At 41.0% G+C, this 21880-nt stretch overlaps 1 protein-coding gene across 3 annotated transcripts in view; it reads right to left on the bottom strand.

Annotated features, from left to right (window-relative positions):
* The window catches only part of CNTNAP2 (contactin associated protein 2), a 2051986-nt gene that overhangs the window by 300664 nt on the left and 1729442 nt on the right, over positions 1–21880 (bottom strand). For all 3 annotated transcript variants that reach the window (XM_073002555.2, XM_078377431.1, XM_078377432.1), the window contains exon 14: positions 12447–12603. In XM_073002555.2, coding sequence (XP_072858656.2) covers positions 12447–12603 — 157 coding nt within the window. The remainder of the gene's footprint in view (positions 1–12446; positions 12604–21880) is intronic.

Raw genomic sequence — 21880 nt, forward strand, 5'->3', positions numbered from 1 at the left:
GCATACATACAACTGGGAACTACAATCTAATTGGTATTTAACTTCTGCAATCGAAGTATTACTACACAGAACTTCGCAACTTGACAGGTGATCTGCATATCAACATCTGAGAGAAGGAACTCAAGCCTATTTCCCTCTGAATGTCCTGGGAATCTATCTATTAAGGGGGGTTATAGTCTCTCTTCGCACTGCTTCATACAATGGGCAGGTGAAGAACATAACCTTTCAGCAAAAGGAGTATTTTTATACTTCCCTTCTAGTACAGCAGAGGGGAGGGCCAAACAGCTTGCCAAAGTAAAGGCTCTTCTAGTTCCTTTAATTTCCAAAGACATTGGCCGTTTTCCATGATATTGGGATATGGTCTGTACTTGGAGAGTTTCAACCATGGAAAGGAGTCCCCTGCACACCAGGGTGTAGTCAATTGTACTAGCTTTGGATGCTGCCATAAATGTGTACTTTCCTGGAGTATCACCTGTGATTGTGCCATTTAAATCTGAGAGGCCCAGTCTGTAGGCAAATTTGTACAGATAGGCCCCGGCATAGTTTGCACGTTGATCTTTAGATGCCCTCTCCTGATTCAGGGTCCCCACATTATCATTTTTTATATTGGCTATCATCTTAAATTTAGTTCCCAGGTAATCATCATCTGGTCCCATACAGGCATTTAGCTACCCACCAGTCAGGACCAAAGCATCTGGATGTTCCATGATAAGCTCTCTTAAATACCGTAGTTTTCAAGGTCTATCCAATTTCCTTCTGTTTCTGCTTTTCTAGATGTAGGAGGTAAGTATATGTTCATGATCAATAGGGTTTTCATACTTTCTGTAAGTAATACTGCCATGGCCAGCTGTCTCAAGGGGGATTTCATCGTAGATTTCACTTTCAGAGCCGTTGATACCAGAATGCTCAACCCCCCCCCTTCAGTCTCCCTGGTCCACACCCTGGGATTGCCTTTACCATGAAAGAGTTGAAACCATCCAGTATTATAGCTCTGTCAGACCATGTTTCTTGCAAAAGAATGATGTCATATTTGCTGTGAAAGAAAGGGGTATCATGGGTATGGGAAATACATCAAGTCCAACCTGCCACATTCCATGATAAAAGTCTGACTTTAGATGCAGATTTTTGATTGCTTTCTGGAGCACACCGCCATACTTGAGTGTCTGGTGCCCCATTTCGCTCCTGAACGTTCAGTTCTTCTGTCTTTGGGGTCATTTCCCCTCTTGTGGCAGAGAGAATTTTAATGGGGTCCCCTTCCTTGTATATTGTTAGCTTCTCCAGAGCAGGCTGGGATACATGTGATCACTGACATCCTCTGTAGGTGAGGGAAGCAGCTGTTGTGGGTAAAGGATAATCTTTATGGGCCCAGTCTTTGTTGTTTTGATTTCTTTGTATCTCTCTACTGAAGGAAGATCTTTTAGCTCTACCTGGATAGGTAGTCGTTGTTACGTTTGGAACTATGGAATCTTTGTGAAGTTGGACTTTTTGTTTGTTTTCCCCCATGCAATATTCCAGGGCGAAGGCTTCTTCAAATGTTTTTGTTTTTTGCCTTCCAATAGTCAGTTCTGGGGGAAAGTTACTAAAGGGGCATATCTGTCCATAATCCACTTGGGGGTGGAGTCAGAAATAGTTCCAATTGAGCAGGCTGGATGTATCTTCTCTTTGTATGATGGTATATTCTGTCACTTCTGGGGGATATAATACCTTTTGAAAGAGGCCTTGGCCTTGAGAGCATTTTCATCTGATTACTCTGGTTTTTGATTTTGCTTGTAAAAGGGGAAAGCTTGTAAAATATTATTTTAATATCTCCAATTTTCCTGAACAGATCTATACTTTTCCCTTTTCTATTATTTCCCCCTATTTCTTTGCATTGTTCATTTAAGAAGGCCCTCTTGTCTTTCCTTGCTATTCCTTGGAAATCTGCATTCAATTTTCTGTAACTTTCCCTATCTCCCTTGCATTTTGTTTCCCTTCTCTTCTCTGCTATTTGTAAGGCCTCACTGGACAGCCACTTTGCTTTCTTGCATTTCCTTTTCTTTGGGATGGTTTTTGTTGCTGCCTCCTGTACAATGTTATGAGCCTCTATCCATATTTCTCCAGGCACTCTGTCTACCAAATTGAGTTCCTTGAATCTGTTCTTCACTTCCGCTTTGTATTCATAAGGGATTTGGTTTAGATTATACGTGACTAGCCCAGTGGTTTTTCCTTCTTTCTTCAGTTTAAGCTTGAATTTTGCTATGAGAAGCTGATGATCAGAGCCACAATCAGCTCCAGGTCTTGTTTTTGCTGACTGTATAGAGCTTCTCCATCTTTGGCTGCAGAGAATATAATCAATCTGATTTTGGTATTGCCCATCTGGTGATTTCCACATGTAGAGTCGCCTCTTGTGTTGTTGGAAAAGAGTGTTTGTGATGACCAGCTTGTTCTCTTGACATAACTCTATTAGCCTTTGCCCTGCTTCATTTTGAACTCCAAGACCAAACTTACCTGTTGTTCCTTTTATCTCTTGACTCCCTACTTTAGCATTCCAATCCCCTATAATGAGAAGAACATCTTTCTTTGGTGTCAGTTCTAGAAGGTGTTGTAAGTCTTCATAAAATTGGTCAATTTCAATCTCTCCAGCATTGGTGGTTGGTGCATAAATTTGGATTATTGTGATGTTGAAAGGTCTGCCTTGGATTTGTATTGAAGTCATTCTATCATTTTTGAGATTATATCCCATTACAGCTTTCCCACTCTTGTTGACTATGAGGGCTACTCCATTCCTTCTACGGGCTTCTTGCCCACAATAGTTCATATGATAATCATCTGAATGGAATTCATCCATTCCTGTCCATTTTAGTTCACTGACGCTCAGGATGTCAATGTTGATTCTTGTCATCTCCTGTTTGACCACATCCAGCTTACCAAGGTTCATAGATCTTACATTCCAGGTTCCTATGCAGTATTTTTCTTTGCAGCATCTGACTTTCCTTTCACTTCCAGGCACATCCACAGCTGAACATCCTTTCAGTTTTGGCCCAACGACTTTATTTGTTCTAGAGCTACTTGTCCTTGTCCTCCACTTTTCCTCAGTAACATGTTGGATGCCTTCCAGCCTGAGGGTCCCATCTTCCAGCGTCATATCTTTTAGCCTTTTGTTTCTGTTCATGGGGTATTCTTGGCAAAGATACTGGAGTGGCTTGCCAATTCCTACTCCAGGTGGATTGCGTTTAGTCAGAACTCTCCACTATGACCTGTCCATCTTGGGTGTCCCTGCACAGCATAGCCCATGGCTTCTCTAAGTTACTCAAGTCCCTTCACCACGACAAGGCAGCAATCCATGAAACTGTAGCAGTTAGTGTGGATTAAACAGGTATTTTAAAAGGGGAGTCACATAGTGACAGCAGGTAATCATAGCTCATTTGAACTCCCAGCATTGCGGATCATGCAACTACAGTGTTTGGGTGAAAAGATACACTGGGGAATCACCCAGACCAACAGTCAGAATGGAGAGAGTGGCTCGAGGTCCGGGGTGGTCTAATTTGGGCCGGTAGAATTTCCCATTGTCTTCAGGACTGGGAAAACTGAGGCCAGGGACTAGCACATTTGGTGTTGAGAAGGGTCCGTTTAGACCTACATTTGAAACCTGAATCCGCTGTATGGCAGGACCCCCCTTTACCAAATGATTGGCAACAATGATTATACTCAATAAAGTGTGGCCCGTGTTTAATCCATGTTTCTGGTCTTGCATATTTATTCCGGGATAAGGGGGCAAAGGAATGGCCAACTTACTAACCCCATCATAACATCTAAAGGTGTGAACATTGGATATGTTGAGAATACAACCTCTGTAGGACTCAGAAGAGCTCTACAGGTATTTAGCACCTATTGTAGAGAGAGCCAATTTGAGATTAATTATGAAAAAATGAAAATTATGGCCTTTGGGAAGAGAACTAAAGCCATAGTCTGAAGCATTAATGGTCATACACTAAAGCAGGTAATGAGCTATAAGTACATAGGGGTAGTGTTACAATAAAAAAGGGCAAGAAAAGCCCATTATGTGCATGTAGCCAAGATAAGATAAACATCTGCACAAACCATCTGAAAATTCTTTCAAACTAGAGAAGGAAAATATATCCCTGCAGACCTCAAGCTATTTCAGACTAAAAACCTTTCACAACCTTTGTATAGGACACTCCTGGGGACTCCAGCTCTTAGTTTTTCCCCATTAGAGAGAACTTATATTTAAAAAATGCAGTCTTTCAAATGTCCAGATGTGTTTCCAACACCAGCTTATGCCTAGAATTTGGCCTGCTTAAAACTGAAGCCAGAGTAAGTCTTGCCTCCATCAATTTCTGTCTTAAGTTAAATTACTACCCACAAGAATTAACATATTTAATTCTCCAAGATCACTTCTGCTCTGCTTGGATAAAAGCAGTACATCAAAAGTTTAACATCTATAGGCTTCTCCCCTCAGTCCCTCTTTACAATGGGGTTAGACAAGGAAAATACACTTGTCAAACAGATGGTGTTTGACACAAAGAGCCACCAATTTTCTCACAGCAGATAATTCCAATATATTGTAGTTCTGGTTTACTACCTTTCTCTCCAGAAATTGCCAACCCATGCAGGGCCTTCTCATTATCTAGATAGCATGCTCTTGCCTCAGAAGTTATCAATGAGAGTAGAGATGGGAGTATTCATATTTGTGTACAAATACAAATGCCCCCGCACAGCTGAACTTAACAACGGTCTGGCCCCCGGGGCTGGACTGTCCACTCATGCACCCGCCAGCAGCAGCAGCCCTGCTCTTCCTTCCAATCAGTCCTGGAGCGCTGCTTGGCTGGCGACTCAGCAGCCTTGCAGAGAGACTTGTTCTCCCTCCCATTGCCAGGAGTGGCTAGCTGAGTGGGGCTCCAGGAGTGATTAGAAGGAAGAGAGGGGCCACCACCAGCAGACACGTGAGTGGATGGTCCGGTCCCAGGGGTCTGGACCCTTGTTAAATCCAGCTGTGCAGGGGTATTCATATATGAATATTAGTACCCCCATCTCTAAATGGGAGGCATTAAAATGACCTTATGGCAGGGATAGTTTATCTTTGTGTTGATGGCACGGTAGAATCAACTACACACATAACACTGCACATTTATCCAGTTTTTGGACTGTTGCAAAACACAGATCTCACACAAACTACTTTTAGGTCTTAATCCACAGATTAAGTAGGGATGGCCAAGGGATTTGTTCAATTTGCCCTTCACTGAGAAACCAAATCCACACTTTCCAAACCTAAATGTCAAATGAAATATATTTAGATCTTGGAATCTGCATTTCCAAATGTACTTCAGTTCCCCAGTGAAAAATACATACAAAAATGTGCGCAGCTGGGGGGAAAAGGCACATAAAAGTGCATATTGTGAGGCATTACTTACAACATACTATTTCAATGCATGTAATGATACTTTCCATCATGTCTGGACCCAACAGCTGTGGGACTCCCCTCATCTCTGCTCTCAGTACCATTGCTCTAGCATCAGAAGAAGATGAGTGGCACCCAGCACACCTGAGCCTAACAGCAGTGGCCAGTAACCCTCATTCTATCAATTGACAGCCACACAAGGGCTCTTCCTTTCCATTTCACAATCGAGTTGAGCAACCAGTGGGCAATGGAATTAAGTTCGCTACCTGCTGGGGACCTAGATGTCACAGGAGCTCACAAAAAACATTGGCTATTTACTTGCAGAGCAACTTGGGACAGCCTTTTACACCTGGCTGTTATGGTGTCTGTGATGTGGTGGCGCTGCGGGCTAAACTGCAGAAGCCTCTGCTGCAGGGTCAGAAGACCAGCAGTTGTAAGATCGAATCCATGCTGCCGAGTGAGCTCCCATTGCTTTGTCCCAGCTCCTCGCCAACCTAGCAGTTCGAAAGCATGCAAATGCCAGTAGATAAATAGATACCACCTCGGTGGGAAGGTAAAACGGTGTTCCCTAGTCACGCTGACCACGTGACAACAGAAACTGTCTTTGGACAAATGCTGGCTCTACGGCTTGAAAACGGGATGAGGACCGCCCCCTAGAGTTGGACATGACTGGACTAAAAATGTCAAGGGGAACCTTTATCTTTATTGCTAGACAATTCATCTGTGAGAGGAGAAGCAAGCCAGGACAGAGGAACTTACCTCTGTCATCTTCCCTCTAGTGTCAATTAGCAGTAATATCAGGTAAAAATAAAAAATAAATAAATAAAAAAGATGAAAACACTGTGACTCCTTAAAGACTAACTATTATATTTCAATGTGAGCTTTCATGGATTTCATCCGCAAAATGTAACAGTCTATAAGATGCCACATTTTTTATTTTTATTTTGCTTTTGTCAGATATGCTTGCACAGATTAATATGGCTACCTCTTCTAAAATTAGCAGTAACTATCCCAGTAAACAGTCTGCACCATTTCACTCAGCAGTGAATATAATATTACCACCTCCAGCATTGCATCTTAAATTTAAGACTGTAACCCTGAGAGCAAGATCTGTCAAGATACTTACCTTGCAAACTCCCCGTAGGGTGTTTTAGGCTAAAGGATGACATATAAATGCTTTAAATGAATTAAGGAATGAATGAACCTGAAATAAACATGACAATGAGCCAATCTGGATTGCCATATCCTAGCCAGCCTTGATATGAATGAGCAGTAGTGTAAACACAAATTGAGAAGTACAGGTCCTTCTATGAGATTTTTATACACAAACTCTCTTTCTCTCCTTCCTGAGTGTGTTTCTCCACACATTTGCATGCTTAAGTTATAACTTAGCTGCAACTATCACTATGTTGGGGGGAATGTAAGAATCCATAAGGAGGGAAAGGAGAAGCTGCCAGTCAGAGATCAACCCCCCCACCTTCTTCTTGCACATTTTGTGAAATATGGAGGCAGTGACAGGCTTTCCTACTACTCTCCCTCACTTCTACCCTGCCCCCTCTTCTTCTTTTTAAGCCCCTTTTCTGGGTTTCAGTTGACATCTTGTGCATGTGTGCTAGCAAAGACCAGAGTACAGAAAACGAAGCAGCACCCAAGCTATCTTATTCACACAAGCAACCAGGCAGGCAGGCAAGTGAATGGGTGAGCTGGCTTCTTCCACCTTGGACAGAGTGTGAGGCAGGACAAAGTTCCTCCCTCACCCAACAGGTGCCTTCTCTTATGTCTGATGGAGTTGACTTGTCCACAAAAGCTTATATATATATATATATATATAAAAGTTGGTTTTAAAGGTGCCATCACATTTTTTACTTTTTTTACTTTTTACTTTTTATTTTGTTTTCACCAAAGGGGAAAGCAGTGTGAAGTGAGGGGGGGGGGAAATATACCTTTGAGAAGCAAAGGGAGGGTGGTTTTGAAGTAAAAGCCAGACAGAAGAGATGTGAGCTGTTGGGTACCTGAGAGGAGGAGAGGGAGGGAATGATCTGAAAGAGCCAATAGGGAGTGACACTGGAGGGTCCTGGCTACAGGAAAAGTGCCAGCACTTCAACCTCCCATGAAGTGTAATGGCTATACCACCATGAATTAGCCTTTTGTCTCTGTATGCAGCCCCTTTATAGGGGGTCTCAGGCAGTGGTGGGATTCAAATAAATTAACAACAGGTTCTATATCCTAATGACCATTTTAACTAAACCAAAAGATATACCAAAAGGTAGTTTAATAATTCATGCATTAAATACTGCAATAAGAACAGTAAAAGAGGTACAGACAACTAGATTATGTTTAAAGGAAGATTTTTAATATTAAATATCTTTTAAAATATAATAATAACATTTATTTATGGACTTGTAAGTAGAAGCATACATCTTAGACTCACCCTAAGTACAGAAATCATGGTCCAAAAGGAAATCCTGTTAAAATAATTCTGAAAATATATTTTACAAGATAAAAGGGCTAGCCATTTCTCCAGGGCAGTTTACATGTTAAAAGACTACCTGGAAAGTCTTTGCCTGCCAGAGTCAAGACTGCATATATATATCTCATTATTATCTGGGCAGCCATTTTGCCTATTAAGGTCTTTTCTCCACAGGCTGATGTAGTATAAAATCCCCGAGGGTGGAAATCTCTCAAGAGGACTCACCTCTGCTCTGCTTCTGCAGTCCCTTAAGTAATGGTTAACAGTCCCTTGCTGCCAGACCCATTCTACATATCTGTATTTCATCATATGCAAAATTACATGTCTGTTATATTTTTTAAAAAATCCTATGAACAAAAAGAAGCATACTTACTTGAAAGTAATCTCAAAAATGAAAGCTTGAAAGCCAGTCTCAACACTCCAGTCCTCTGAAGATGCCAGCCACAGAGACTGGCTGTGGTCAAGATGAGCCTGAATGTCTATTGATATGTTTATGGTGTGTTTTCCTTTCTTGGCCCTGGATAACTTCTAACAGAGTGGGTCATCTGTATGCCATTTGTCTCCTGAAATTGTCAGTTTTGTGGCAGGAGGAAGAGTTCTTTGTTATTCTAAATGAGGCTTGGAGGTTTGTGTGTGTGATCTCTTTGTGGTGTGATTTTTCTATTGCATACCTTGTGGGGATCAGTGAGACTGGTTCATGCATTGGATATTCTCTGAGATTAAAAAAAAACCTGTTTCAAGCCAGAGCAACAGTCTTATATGGTACCTTTAACTTGAAAAAAAAATCATAGTAAAATGAGGATCGTTGGGTGTTTGACTGAAGTGGTCTCACCCCAGAACTTTTTCCCTCTGTGTCCTGCCCTCATGCCTTGTCAATTACCCCCCCCGCCTCGAGACCACGGGCTTTCCCCCAGTGACGTCAAGGACTCATCCTCCCCCCTTTCCCCTAGTGATGCCTCTGCTCTTTCCAGGGCTTTATCTCTCTCACCCACACCCCACCTCCGACAGCTCAGTGTGGCACAGGAAGGGAGGCAGCTAATTGCACCCCTCCCTCCAACTCATCGCTGGTCACCTGGCCTCTCCCCCTTCATTCATCTCAGGCCAGCAAACGGTTCTACAAACCAATAGTACATTTAGGAATCGGTTCTATAGAACCAGTACAAACCTGCTGAATCCCACCTCTGGTCTCAGGGTACTTCATGGCACAAGCAAATACACTGTGATGTCTTCAGTTATTCATAGTTTCTTATATCTTTTGGACTAGAAAACTAAACTTAGCTGCTTCTGAACAGGCCAAGATATTAAATCAATGTCAAACCATGGCTTAATATTCTGGATTGTTCTAAAGCTGGTAACAATCATTTCCCAGATCAAACAGTAAAGGATACAATGCTTCTGAACAGGCCAAGATATTAAATCAATGTCAAACCATGGTTTAATATTCTGGATTGTTCTAAAGCTGCTAACAATCATTTCCCAGATCAAATAGTAAAGGATACAATGCTTCTGAACAGGCCAAGATATTAAATCGATGTCAAACCATGGCTTAATATTCTGGATTATTCTAAAGCTGGTAACAATCATTTCCCAGATCAAATAGTAAAGGATACAATGAATAATTCAAGATACCCATGGTGCTAACACCATGAAGGGAGCATCCAAAAGTTCGCATGTACAAACAAAAAGTTTTTTGATACGATATTTTAGGCATACCTATCAATGTGACAAAGTAAGTCATCATACAGTACATCCCAGTAAATATTCTGGGAATATTCCATGTTTTGTTATTGCTGAAGAGAAATGGATATTCCTGAGCTGGAATGGAAGTCTACTAATACTAATACCGACACTGACAACAATGCTAATTATATGTTTTTACATATCATTAAGCGGCATCCAACAAAATAAAAAGTGGAAGAGGAACAAGTAGCCCCCTCTTAGGCAGCCAGTTGGAGAGAAAAAACCTGCCCGAAGAGAAAGGTCTTTGCTTGCCTATGGAAGGACAGTAAATGGAGGAAGGGGCTGGGTTGGGGTGCTGTGCTGTGGGAGGGAGTTTCACATCCCAGGAGCAGTGACAGAGATGGCTCTCTATCATGTCCATACTAAATGCACTTGGAAGGGTGATGAGATGGAGAGAAAACCCTCTCCTGATGACTTTAAAACTAGGCTCATAAAGGGAAATGTGGTCTTTCAAGTAGCTTTAACCAAAATTGTTTGAGGCTTTATAAGTCAAAACCAGCACTTAGAATTGTGCCCAAAAATGGACTGGCAGTCAGTGAAGCTTTTGTAACGGGGAGTTACATGATCTGTGTAACCAGACCCATTAACAATCTAGCAACAGTATTTAGAACCCAGTGAATTTTCCAATCACTTTCCAAAGGCAGCCCTACATACAGTAATTGGCATGATAAGTAACTAGGAATGGGTAGAGCTGGCACAGTAGTTTTAACTGTGCAAATGCACTCCCAGCCACTGTCGAGACATTTTTAATCTTATATTTTGTTGTGGTTTTCATCATGTTGTAAACCACTCAGAATAGTGCATTGCACTAATCAGGCAGTATATAAATTTAATAAATGAATACATAAATGTATAGACCTTGGAATCCGTACTCGGGGATAAAACCAAGAGCACACTCAAGCTGCAAACATATGTTTTCAGGGGAGTGTAACCACATCCAGCACAGACTGAAACTGCATTTCCTGATGTGCCTGATCAGGAGCACTTCTGTCTTGCACAACACACTCCAATACCTTGTCTAGCTTCAGTTTATGTAGAATCATAGAATAATTGAGTTGGAAGAGGCCTCTAATACCATCGAGTCCAACCCTCTCCTCAGTGTAGGAATGCAAATCAAAGCAGATCTAACAGATGGTTCTCTGATTTTCTCTTGAATGCCTCCAGTGTTGGAGCATTCACCATTTCCCAAGGTAATTGGATCCAGTGTTGTACTGCTCTAACCGTTAAGACATTCCTCCTGATATTCAGCCTAAATCTGGCTTCTTGTAGCTTGAGCCCATTATTATGTGCCCTGCCTTCAGGGATGATTAAGAACAGATCCTGCCCCTGACAAAAGATATAGAACTGAAATTCCAAGGAATGGAAAGGAAAATGGAAAGTAGAGATAGAGTTGGATGTAATCCACATATTGATGATACCAAGCCCCCAAACTCAATGAAATCTGTCCCAGCGGTGTCATATATATGGTAAATTGCATGGGGGATGCAAGAGAACCCTGAGGGGTACCAAAGTTCAACAGCCGAGACATTAAAAAGCACTCTCCAGGACCACATTCTGAGTTCTCTCCTACAAAACAGAGCTGAACCAGTGTATCCAGTCCAATCACAGAGAGATGGTCCAGAAAGATACCATGATCTTGAAGCTCACTTAGAGATCTGGTAGAGAAACAGGGATATACTCCCCCTTTCCAGGTCCTAGTGTAGGTCATTCACCAACGTGACCAAAGCAATCTCTGTCCAATAGCAAAGCCTGAAGGAAATTAAAATGGATCTACATAATCTCTCTCATCCAGAAACTCTTAGAGCTGAGAAGCCACCATACACTCCAATACCTTTCCTAGGAACTGAACATCTGAAACTGATTAGTAATAATCCAATACCATGTTACCTAGTGTTTGTCATCTATGATCACATCTTTTAGTCCCATTAATTCTACACTTTCTAGACTTGCCACATTCCAATACCTTTATTATTTTTCACCATTCATCTAAAAGTCATTTTTTTAAAAAACCTCTCTCATCCACTCTCCTTTTCTGTTAACCCATATACCTGTTTTATCCCAGATGAATCATGCACCTTTTCACAGTTCAGCAATAATTAATAATGGAAAGGATTAATTTTTAAAATTGTAATAGTTCAGCATACCATTATTGATCTAACTATCAACAGGCTGATTACAACAAAGAAAAAAATGCAACTAAAAGTAAGAAATATGTCTCATTACTGAGCCTTTCAGTGCTACATTCATACATTTATATAATGGCTGGAGATCAAAGCAGTAGCACAAAATTAATGAAGGAGCCAAATCTCCCATATACCAAAAATGAGAATTCTCTTTGAAAATAATCTTCTTAGATGTTTAGTATAGAGTATTTTTTGAAATGTAGAGTTCAATTGGGGTAGGACTATTTGGAAATTTGAGGTATTTAAAAATATACACACTGAGCAATGCAATCCAGAAATACAATGATGGAAATAGGCTAAAGGGCCAGAATGTAGCTAGCATTCACTGACATCACTCTGAGCTATATTGCCTCTCAATTTAGATGTTCCACTTAGCTGGTTAACAACAGTTCATAGGTCTAGCATGCACCTCATAATCTAAGATGGTAGCTAAAATCATGTCCTGCAGAAATGAATTCTTCAAGTTAACTGCAGATGAATGGTGTGCCTGCCCTGACTAAATGGGTTCATTTACATAATCCTGAATGTTACTATTGAGAAAGAATTAGACTGCAGTCCTATACTTGCTACCTGAGAGTAAGCCATAATGAACTCAATCAGATTTATGGGTGGACATGTAGGATTACAATGGAAATTATTAATATAACATACTTACTCTTGTTTAGAATCAGCATCACAGTTGCAGTAGTATCTGGGATCAGTGCAGTTGCGTTCAATGCCACAGGCACATTTTTGAATGCCTGGCCCAGAGCCACCCCAATAGTAGTGCTTTTCATTGGCACGTCCAATCCACCAGGTATATGGATTACCATCTGTAAGGAGAAGAAATGAAAAAATAGTTACACAAAATGTAGATTTTAATGACATGTTGGGGGGGGGATTCTTTTATTATGGACTGCCCCTCAGGAATAATTAGGCAAATCTTGAAAAGATATACCTTGCCAAATGTTGTTAGAACTTTTGTTCCAATCATATGTACATAATCATTAAAAACAAATTGTATTATACTTGCATTTATTTTTTTAGAATGTGGTATGTGTTTTTATGATAAGTGACAAAAAATATACTACAATTTTAAAGCCCCTAAAGCCTGATGACTCAAACCTTTGTGTTCAATGTGAGATTCATAACAGCAAATGGATCATTTAAACAATTTTCACTGAGATTTACTGGGCCCTTCAACCCTATTCCACAATGGAAAGGTCTGTGGAATCAAACATATAACAAATCTACTTTGTATGACTGTTGTGAAAACAGGAGCCCAGACTTGCTTGGGCACCCCAGTTGCTGCCAAGAAAAGCTCACCTAAGCCAAGGTACCAGAACAGGCATGGCACCGGCCATGTGGTCTAGTGGATGGGGGAAGGAGAAGCTAGTAGAGGCTGCCCTAGCAGCCCTGATTGGCTAGTGTCATGGTTTAGGTTATTGAAGCTAGAATGTAATTTCTAAATGGGATTTGTAGTCATACAATGGTGTAGAAGGAATCCATCTTGGTCTGTGTCATTTTACTAGAAGCCTCGAGAAGCTGTTTGTGTCTTGCAGCTAGTAAGAATGTTATCATGTGGGTAGTGTGGCCGAGATGAAGACGAAGAGCCGAGCCATAACATCCGTGGAGGAATGTCAACAACACCTGCGAGTCTCATGAGAAAAGGAGGTGGAGAGAGATGAGCATGCCTTCGTCCTGATTGGTGTACGTCAGTGGAGAGTGAGAAGGGGGGGTGTTCCAGCATGAGAAGAAAATGGAGGAATGCTGACACAGAGACTTTTTTGTGCTTTATGGATTTTTGGACTTTACCTTGGATTATGGATTTTTGAATGGACTTTGTAGTTACTATTGATTTGCTAGGATGTAGTTCATAGTAGGAGAATAGAAAGGGAGGCTCAGACCTACCTATTCTTTTAGCTAGTAGTTTTTTATTTTATTTTTGGTAGCTGGGATTTGCTAAATTTCTAACTACCTTAGTAATAGAAATGTTTTTGAATGCTATGCTTTGCAACAAACTGAATTTATTTAAATCTTTATTTTTCTAATAAAACAATAATACTTAAACTTATGCTTGGTCTCTTGAACAGATAACCTGCTACCATACTTATTTTGTTTTTCTTTAAGGCCACAAATTAAGCTACTTTGAGTTCAGTATTTTCCTGAGTTTTGGGAGTTCTCGATAACTCATGATTTCAACTTGGTTTCTCAGTGGTTTTTAAGTGGGAATAGACTTGGTAGAAGGGTGCCAGTTACACAGCCCGGTTGAGACAAGGACTCATCTCAACTTAAATAGGGGTGAACTGGACTTGGAACCTCTCTATTCCAGCTTTCAGCATTCTCTTAGGAGAGCTGATTGTTACAGCTAGTGAGGAGTGGGACTTCCCTGCTAGCCTGGTTTGGCTGGCAGGGGGGATCCAAAAGGTGCAGGGGGACCGGAAAAGGAGGATTTTCTCCCTAGTCTTCTGGCCCATCTTAAAAGCGGTAAGCACAGCCACCCATCATGCAGGCTGTTACTCACCAGCACCCATCTCCTTTCTTCTTCCAGAAGAGAGCAGGGAGTTCATTTTCATCCCAGAATGCCTCCAGGGTGGCTGTTCTGGCTGCAGGCTGGACAAGTTGAGCAGGGAAAGACCAGGTGCATTCCCAGAAGCAGGAGGAGCACATATCCTGGCAGAGCTGCGGCAGCCAGCTTGGAGGTCAGCAAGTCAACAGGCACATGAGGGAGAGTGGACATTGATCTCCCAATCAATTGATTGGAGACTGGGTGAGATAACAGGCCAGGGAATAGGAACAACAGCCAATCAAAAGCCCTACTGTACAACTGATAGAAGGAACAGATCAGCTTCTGGCTTTACCAAGGGCTCTGGGACTTGGGAATGGGTGGCAGCTGCAGTGAGAGGGGTGGTTGGAAGCAGTATTGCCCCTTTTTTCCAGTGCAGCATGCCACATGTGTGCTGGGGAAGCCACAGGACGACACATCCCCACTCTCAGGATAAGAGACCTAAGGCACTCCATTCACCCTGCATCTCCACCTTTTAACCCCACCTTCCCAATCATTCAGATACTGAGAGTACATTGAGCGAAACCTCAGATTTTGAGGAGAAAAGTTTTTAGTATGGCAGCACCTAGAATTCCCCAGCAACAAGGAAGTATGTGAGTTCTAGACATAAAAGTAAAGTTATTAAACTCAGCTGGGAGGCACAAGGTAGTTACTTCAGCAAAGAAGGGTCTCATTTAAAATGCAGAATTCCCTAACCTAATCTCTTGACCTCAAGGGAAACAAAAACAAAAACAAAAAACAGAGCTCACTGGCTATAAGTATGCCTGGGGCCATACTACCTTAAACACTTCTTTTATTTTTACTTATACAGTACGTGATTTATGTATGGTATATATATATGACTATAGAAGAAAGCATTGGTTTATGGTGAGAGGAAGAAATTAGGAGTAGGAATGATGGTACAAAATATAGATAAGGAATGGCAGTTTAATATACAGAAATTAATAATTTCAGGATTCCAGAGAATAAATGAACATCTTTGCCAGATAGAAAATTTGATGAAAGAGAAATTATCAGATGGTGAAATACAGCTATGTAAAAAGGTAAACATTTCAGAACAGCCTCCACTGAGTAAGGTACCAAGCAATATAGATGGGGTAAAGAGCCATCTAGTGATCCATTCAAATACTGCAGTCAGAAAATGTGAGATTGATAAATTGATGGTTGTGCTGGATGCATCCTCCTCTCTCAAAAATTGGAAGAAAGCAGAATTAGGGAAACAAGAGGAGTCTATTGAGAAAGTAGGGAATGAGAAAGAAATAGATAAGGACTCAGATGTGCTTAATAGTTTTTTAAGCCAAAAGAATTTAATATACAAATCGAGATGGGTCTCAGACAGTGTCGGAATAACATAGATGTTGGATAGTAAGTGGGCAAATGAATTACAAACAAAAAAGAGTTGAGAATTGTTGCCTTGCAATATGATTTGATTGGATGATGGCATATTATGTGTTCTGCTATCCCCCCCAACCCTAACCCCTTCCTTCCCTTTCACCCCTTCCATCCCCCCCACTGCCCTCTGCCTTTTGTATTTCTTCCCCATTACCCAATAGTTTTGAAAATAAAAATTTAAAAAAAAAACACTTCTTTTATTTTTTATTTATTTTATTGAATTTCTACCCTGCCCATCTAGACCAAAGGTCTATTCTTCTCAGCACCTAAGCAGGCTCAGGCTTGGTTAGCACTCGGACGGGTGTCCATGGGAAATAGCACCAAAAAAATTAAATAAAAAGGAGCAGGAGGCAGACAGAACCACATCATTCATCACCTAGTAGAAGTTCCAGGAGCCTGCTGTTGCCCTGGAGTACTCAGTACCAGTCATTTATTCCTTCTGATATTTAATTATTTATTTAAAATAATTTTAGCCATATTTCTGCTTAAGAGAAAGCCACGGTGGCTTGCATCATTGAAATGCAATCTATAAATCCAAAAACATTAAAGGGATCAAATTACTATATATAAAATATATACATATCTTAGCCTAACCGTAGCCATCTTGCTTTCTGTAGCTTGCTTTGCTATATGAATGTGTAAACCACTTATATTAAGTTTTTACTTAAGCAGGCAAGAATGAACAAAGAAGGAGGTGTTCATTTGAGTTTCTTTCACTTTACAATTAAAGTATTTCTAATTTGGAAAGTTGTCCTTGGATAGGTCCAGGCATCTGACACAGAGGAATGAAATGACATGGAGGACACAGAGCACATGCAGGAACTCCTACCGATTACAGAATCTCCTCCCATTTTTCCTCCTCCTCCCAACCTCCTTAGCCCCTCTTTCATGTTTTGCCTTATAAAGATGTATACTTTTTGTATCTGAGGCACACTTCACTTGTTTTCTGCTAGTGAGGTTTGCGTCTATTTGCTTGCTCTCAGCTGAAAATAAACAAATATCTATTGGATCTCTCTGTCTCTGGCTGATTGATTAATGCATTAGAAACAGGCAAAAAGTCAGAAATTAGTTCTGGCTCCCTTCACCAGTCTACAGATACTTAAAAATCAAAAATCAAACAGGTACCACTCAAAACAGACAAACAAGGGTGACACCAGAAATGCACGCAGAGCGGTAGGGCACAACAGTCCATTTGAAACCCTGCTTAGGCAGCCAGTCTCTAATGGAAAACTCATCTGAAGAGAAAGGTTTTTGTCTGTGTGCAGAAGGACACCAGCCTGGCCTCTTGTGGGAGGGAGTTCCACAGTCTGGGAGCCAAATGGACCAGTGAGAGTGGTGGAACTGAGGGCAAAGTCTCTCCTGATGATATCAACACCCAGCCAGTTGTAACTAAGGCATGTGTCTCTGTGGCCAGATCAGACCTCCCAATTAATCAATGTATCTCCTATTAATTTGTGTGGAGGCTAATATAGGATCCAACAAGAGCAGCAAAAGCTTTGCTTTTCACTCAGAAGTGGGGACCTTATAGTGTATTGCACCCAAAAATTCAGTAATATTCTCCTTGTTTTTATTTCTCTTAAAAAAAGTAGTATAGTGGCTGTTTGGCAGCAGTGCCCTTTTATGATAGTTACATGACTGGACAGTGTTCTGAAACATTTCAAAGTTTCCTGCTAGTATTTCTAACCAGTTTTCTTCCACCCAGTATCCTGTCCTTTTCAGCTGGGTCAGGAGCCTTGTGATGAACTAGCTTTTAATTTTTCAACACTGGTGTTGTTAATTTAAACCAAAGCAGCAGCACAATTTATCAGCATATTAATAGCCACTGACTTCAGTGAAATGTCGTATAGGTACGTTTAGGATTGGTTTGTAGTTTATACTGTTGTTTGGAATTTCATTTGTACTGATGTTTGGAAATAATAGGATAAGATTCATGAATGAGCAGCAAAGGCTCTCATATATTGCTTCCTCCATTGCTTCTTGTTATGGCAGAAACAAAGAGATGTGGCAGTTATGGAAACATAGCCAAGGGACTCTTACCACAAAAAGGCACTCTGCAAGACTTGCAGGCAGTGCATTTTGCACTGGGCTTGCTAAGGCAGTGGACAGAATTGGGGTGGGAAACAGGATCTACTGGTTTGATTAGCCTTCCTGGCAGAATTCATCAGGCAAGCCATTTTTTTTTAAATTTTGGTGAACAGCTGTCCTCTGGGTATGGCTGGGTGAGGCACCTGCTTTCTTGGCAGCCGCATCACACTGCTGACTCATGTTCCGTTTGTGGTCTAATAAGTCTCCTAGATCCCTTTCACAGGTACTGTTGTCTAGCCAGGTGTCTTCCATCCTGTATCTGTGCAGTTCATTTTTTTCTGCTTAGGTGTAGGACCTTACATTTCTCGCTGTTGAAATTCATTTTGTTAGTTTTGGCCCAGGACTCTAATCTGTCAAGGTCATTTTGAATTTTAATCCTGTCCTCTGAGGAATTAGCAACCCCTCCCAATTTGGTAACATCTGCGAAATTTAATCAGCATACTCTCTATTCCTTCATCCAAGTCATTGATAAAGATATTGAATAGCACAGGGCCCAGAACAGAACCCTGAGGCACCCCACTAATTACCTCTCTCCATTGGTGAGCATCCTTTGGCTTCAGTCAGTCAACCGATTACAAATCCATCGAACAGTAGCACAGTCTAGCCCACATTTTACTAGCTTCCTTGCAAGAATATCATGGGGAACTTTGTCAAAGGCCTTACTGAAATCAAGATATGCTACACCTACAGTGTTCCCTCCATCTATCAAGCCTGTAACTCTATCAAAAAAAGAGATCAGATTAGTCTGGCATGACTTGGTTTTGAGAAACTCATGTGGACTTTTAGTGATGACAGCATTGCTTTAAAAGTAATAACAAACTTTCTGTTTAATGATCTGCTCTAGAATTTTTCCGGGAATTGATGTCAGGCTGACTGGGTGATAATTATTTGGGTCTTCTTCCCCCCCCCCCCTTTTTGAAGATATGGACAATATTTGCCCTTCTCCAGTCTGTGTGGACTTCTGTTCTCCAAGAATTCTCAAATGTTATTGCCAATGCTTCTGAAATGCTTCTGAAATGGCTTCTGCCATTTCTTTTAATATCCTTGGATGTAATTCATCTGGCCCTGGAGACTTGAATTCATTTAGCCAGGTATTCCTGAACTACTTCGCTACCTATTCTGTGCTGCATTTCCCCCACTACATCACCTGCTCTTCACCCCTCAGGTTGAGCACTATTTTCCTTTTTGGAGAAAACTGAGGCAAAGAAGGTGTTGAGAAGTTCAGCCTTTTCCCTGTCCATTTGGCCATTTTCTCTATGCAGCGACCCTATCATTAACTTGTTTTTCCTTTTGCTCTGGGCATAACTAAAATTATGTCCAGAGCTTTATTGTTTTTAATCTGTCTGACAAGCCTGAGTTCATTCTGCACTTTTGCTTTTCTTACCTTCCCCATACATATACTGGCTATTTGCTTGTATTCCTCTTTAGTGTTTCCCGTATTTTTCAATTTCGTGTACATTTTTAAAACTTAGTTCAGTTGAAAGTTCTTTAGTCAACCATTCTGGTTTCTTTAGACATCTCCCATTTTTCCTTCATTTTGGAACAGTTTTATATTGTGCCTTTAGTATCTCCCTTTTAAGAAATTCCCGTCCATCCTGAACTCCCTTCTCTTTCAGTATCTTTTTCCATGGACTTACAGGCAGCAATTCCCTAAGTTTACTGAAATTGGCCTTCTTAAAGTCTAAAATGCATGTCTGGCTGCACTTGGCTTCCCCTTCTCACTGTATAACAAATTTCAAGAGGGCGTGGTCACTCCCACCTAAGGATCCCACAACTCTGACCCCATTAAAATGGTCATCCCTGTTGTTTCAGATCAGATCTAAAACAACTGATCCCCTTGTTGTCTCTTCCACCTTCTGGACCATGAAATTGTCTGCAAGGCAAGTGAGGAATTTGCTGGACCTTATGTTCTTGGCAGAGTTTGACTGCCAACATATATCGGGATAGTTGAAATCTCCCATTACTACTGCATCTCTCCCCTTTGAATGTGTGGCCATCTGCTCCAGGAAGGCATCATCCAACTCTTCTGGCTGACTTGGGAATCTGTAATATACCCCCACAATGACATCCCTCTTGTTTCTCTCCCCCATAATTCTTACCCAGATGCTCTCAACCTGGCTTCCTGGATTTAGGTCCTGGATCTCTTCACAATTATAAACAACCCTGACATACAAAGCTACTCCTCCTCCTTTCTTGCTAGGTCTAGCTCTCCAAAATAGTTTATACCTCCCAATAACTACATTCCAGTAATGAGTTTCATCACACCAGGTTTCAGTGATACTGTAGAGATCTATATAATCAGACCTCTAGTCAAGTTACATGTGGACTGCAGGAAGAACTCTCAAACCCAATCCTGACAACAAGAGGTGTAAGACAGGCCTATTCTAGTGTGACTTTCTATGCTAAGCAACAAGATTTCAGCAAAAGAATAAAAACAGTCCTTTCTCAGTGTCTATTGCTATATTTGGTGTTCAAAGTATATTGCCTTGTAAAATAGGGAGCTTATGTTCTGTTGGTGTGGTTAATGTCATGAATTTGATTATGAAAATTGTAAAAGTAGAATAGAGATGGATTTTGTTTCATAACAGCAATGAAACAACTAGAAGCTGACTAATGTCCAGGTGTTAATTAGGAAGAAAAATTGTACAAGGTCAGTTCTTTTTCCAGCAGAAGAAAAAAATCAAGAAGAACAAGATGACCCTTATCTTATCAAAACTCCAACGGACAAGGACACAACGGCTTAATTTAAGAAAGATGGGCGAAGAGAGAAAAAGAAGGACGGAGAAGAGAGATGGGAGAGAGTTTTGCTTGCACGACAGCCAGAGACGACACACGGAGAGAGATGCATCTGGCAGAACTTTAATTGGGAGACTGCGTAAGAGTGTTAATTTAAGATATACCTAGACTATCTATTGTTTTCGTTTTATAGAGGAAATATCTGGTGGTGAAGGCTGGGGTATTGGAAATAATTAATGACGTTATTATGCTTTAGTATGTTTGTTTGAATGCTATCTTGTTTTAATAAAAGATAAAAAGACAATTTGTCTGTAAGTTGGCTCCTTGTTTAGACCACAGCTACTATGGTAAAATTGGCTACTTTAAAAATATATTATTTGATCTGGCCGCGTTTACGCTACCAAATTAGGGTCCTAAAGTAATAAAAGAGGAAGAGCAGATCTTCCAGATTGTTTATTTAAAATCGGAACAGACTTGGGCGAAAGAGTGAGAAGTCACCTAGAGCAAAATTACAGGACCCGATTTTGCTGGCAATAGGGACAGATCATTCCAGACCCCTCTCTGTTTCGTGTAAAGGCAGTTCTAAGGAATGCTTTTACGACAGTTAATACAGAGATGGATTTGTCTGAATAAGGTGCTTCACAGATACCATGGACTGCAATGAGTCCTAAATCAAATCAAGGTTGGACTCTCTCTAGAAGCAAAACAAACAGAACTGAGGCTGGCATAATAGGACACATCATGTGAAGAAAAGACTCATCGGAAAAGTCAATGATGCTTTGAAAGCTTGGAGGCAGCAAGAAAAGAGGAAGATCAAATATGAGATGGATAAACTTAATAAAACAAGTCATGGCCTTGAGTTTGTAAAGAGCTGGTCAGGGCAGTTAATGATAGGATATTATGAAGAGTAATCATTCATTAGGGTCACCATTTATCAGAGGTAGCTTGATGGTGTATAACAACAACATAGGTATAGAAGACCTATCCTATGTGAACCTGTCTAGTTTTGTGAAAAGTCAATTAAGATATGAACCCTTGCCATATCGAGATCCAAAATAACTGGGCACTATGGCACAAATTGGATACAGTGGTGCCTCGCTTGATGACTTTAATTCGTTCCAGTGAAATCGCTGTAGAGCGAAATCGTCATCAAGCGAAATCAAAAAGCCGATTGAAATGCATTGAAAACCATTCAATGCATTCCAATGGGCAAAATACCTGTTCATCCAGCGAAGATCCTCCATAGGACGGCCATTTTTGGATGCCTGTAAAGTGAAGAATCCGTCCCTAACACAGCAGGGAGCCATTTTGCACAGCGGGCGGCCATTTTG

The sequence above is a fragment of the Pogona vitticeps genome, chromosome 6, assembly GCF_051106095.1.
Source record: "Pogona vitticeps strain Pit_001003342236 chromosome 6, PviZW2.1, whole genome shotgun sequence".
Lineage (NCBI taxonomy): Eukaryota > Metazoa > Chordata > Lepidosauria > Squamata > Agamidae > Pogona > Pogona vitticeps.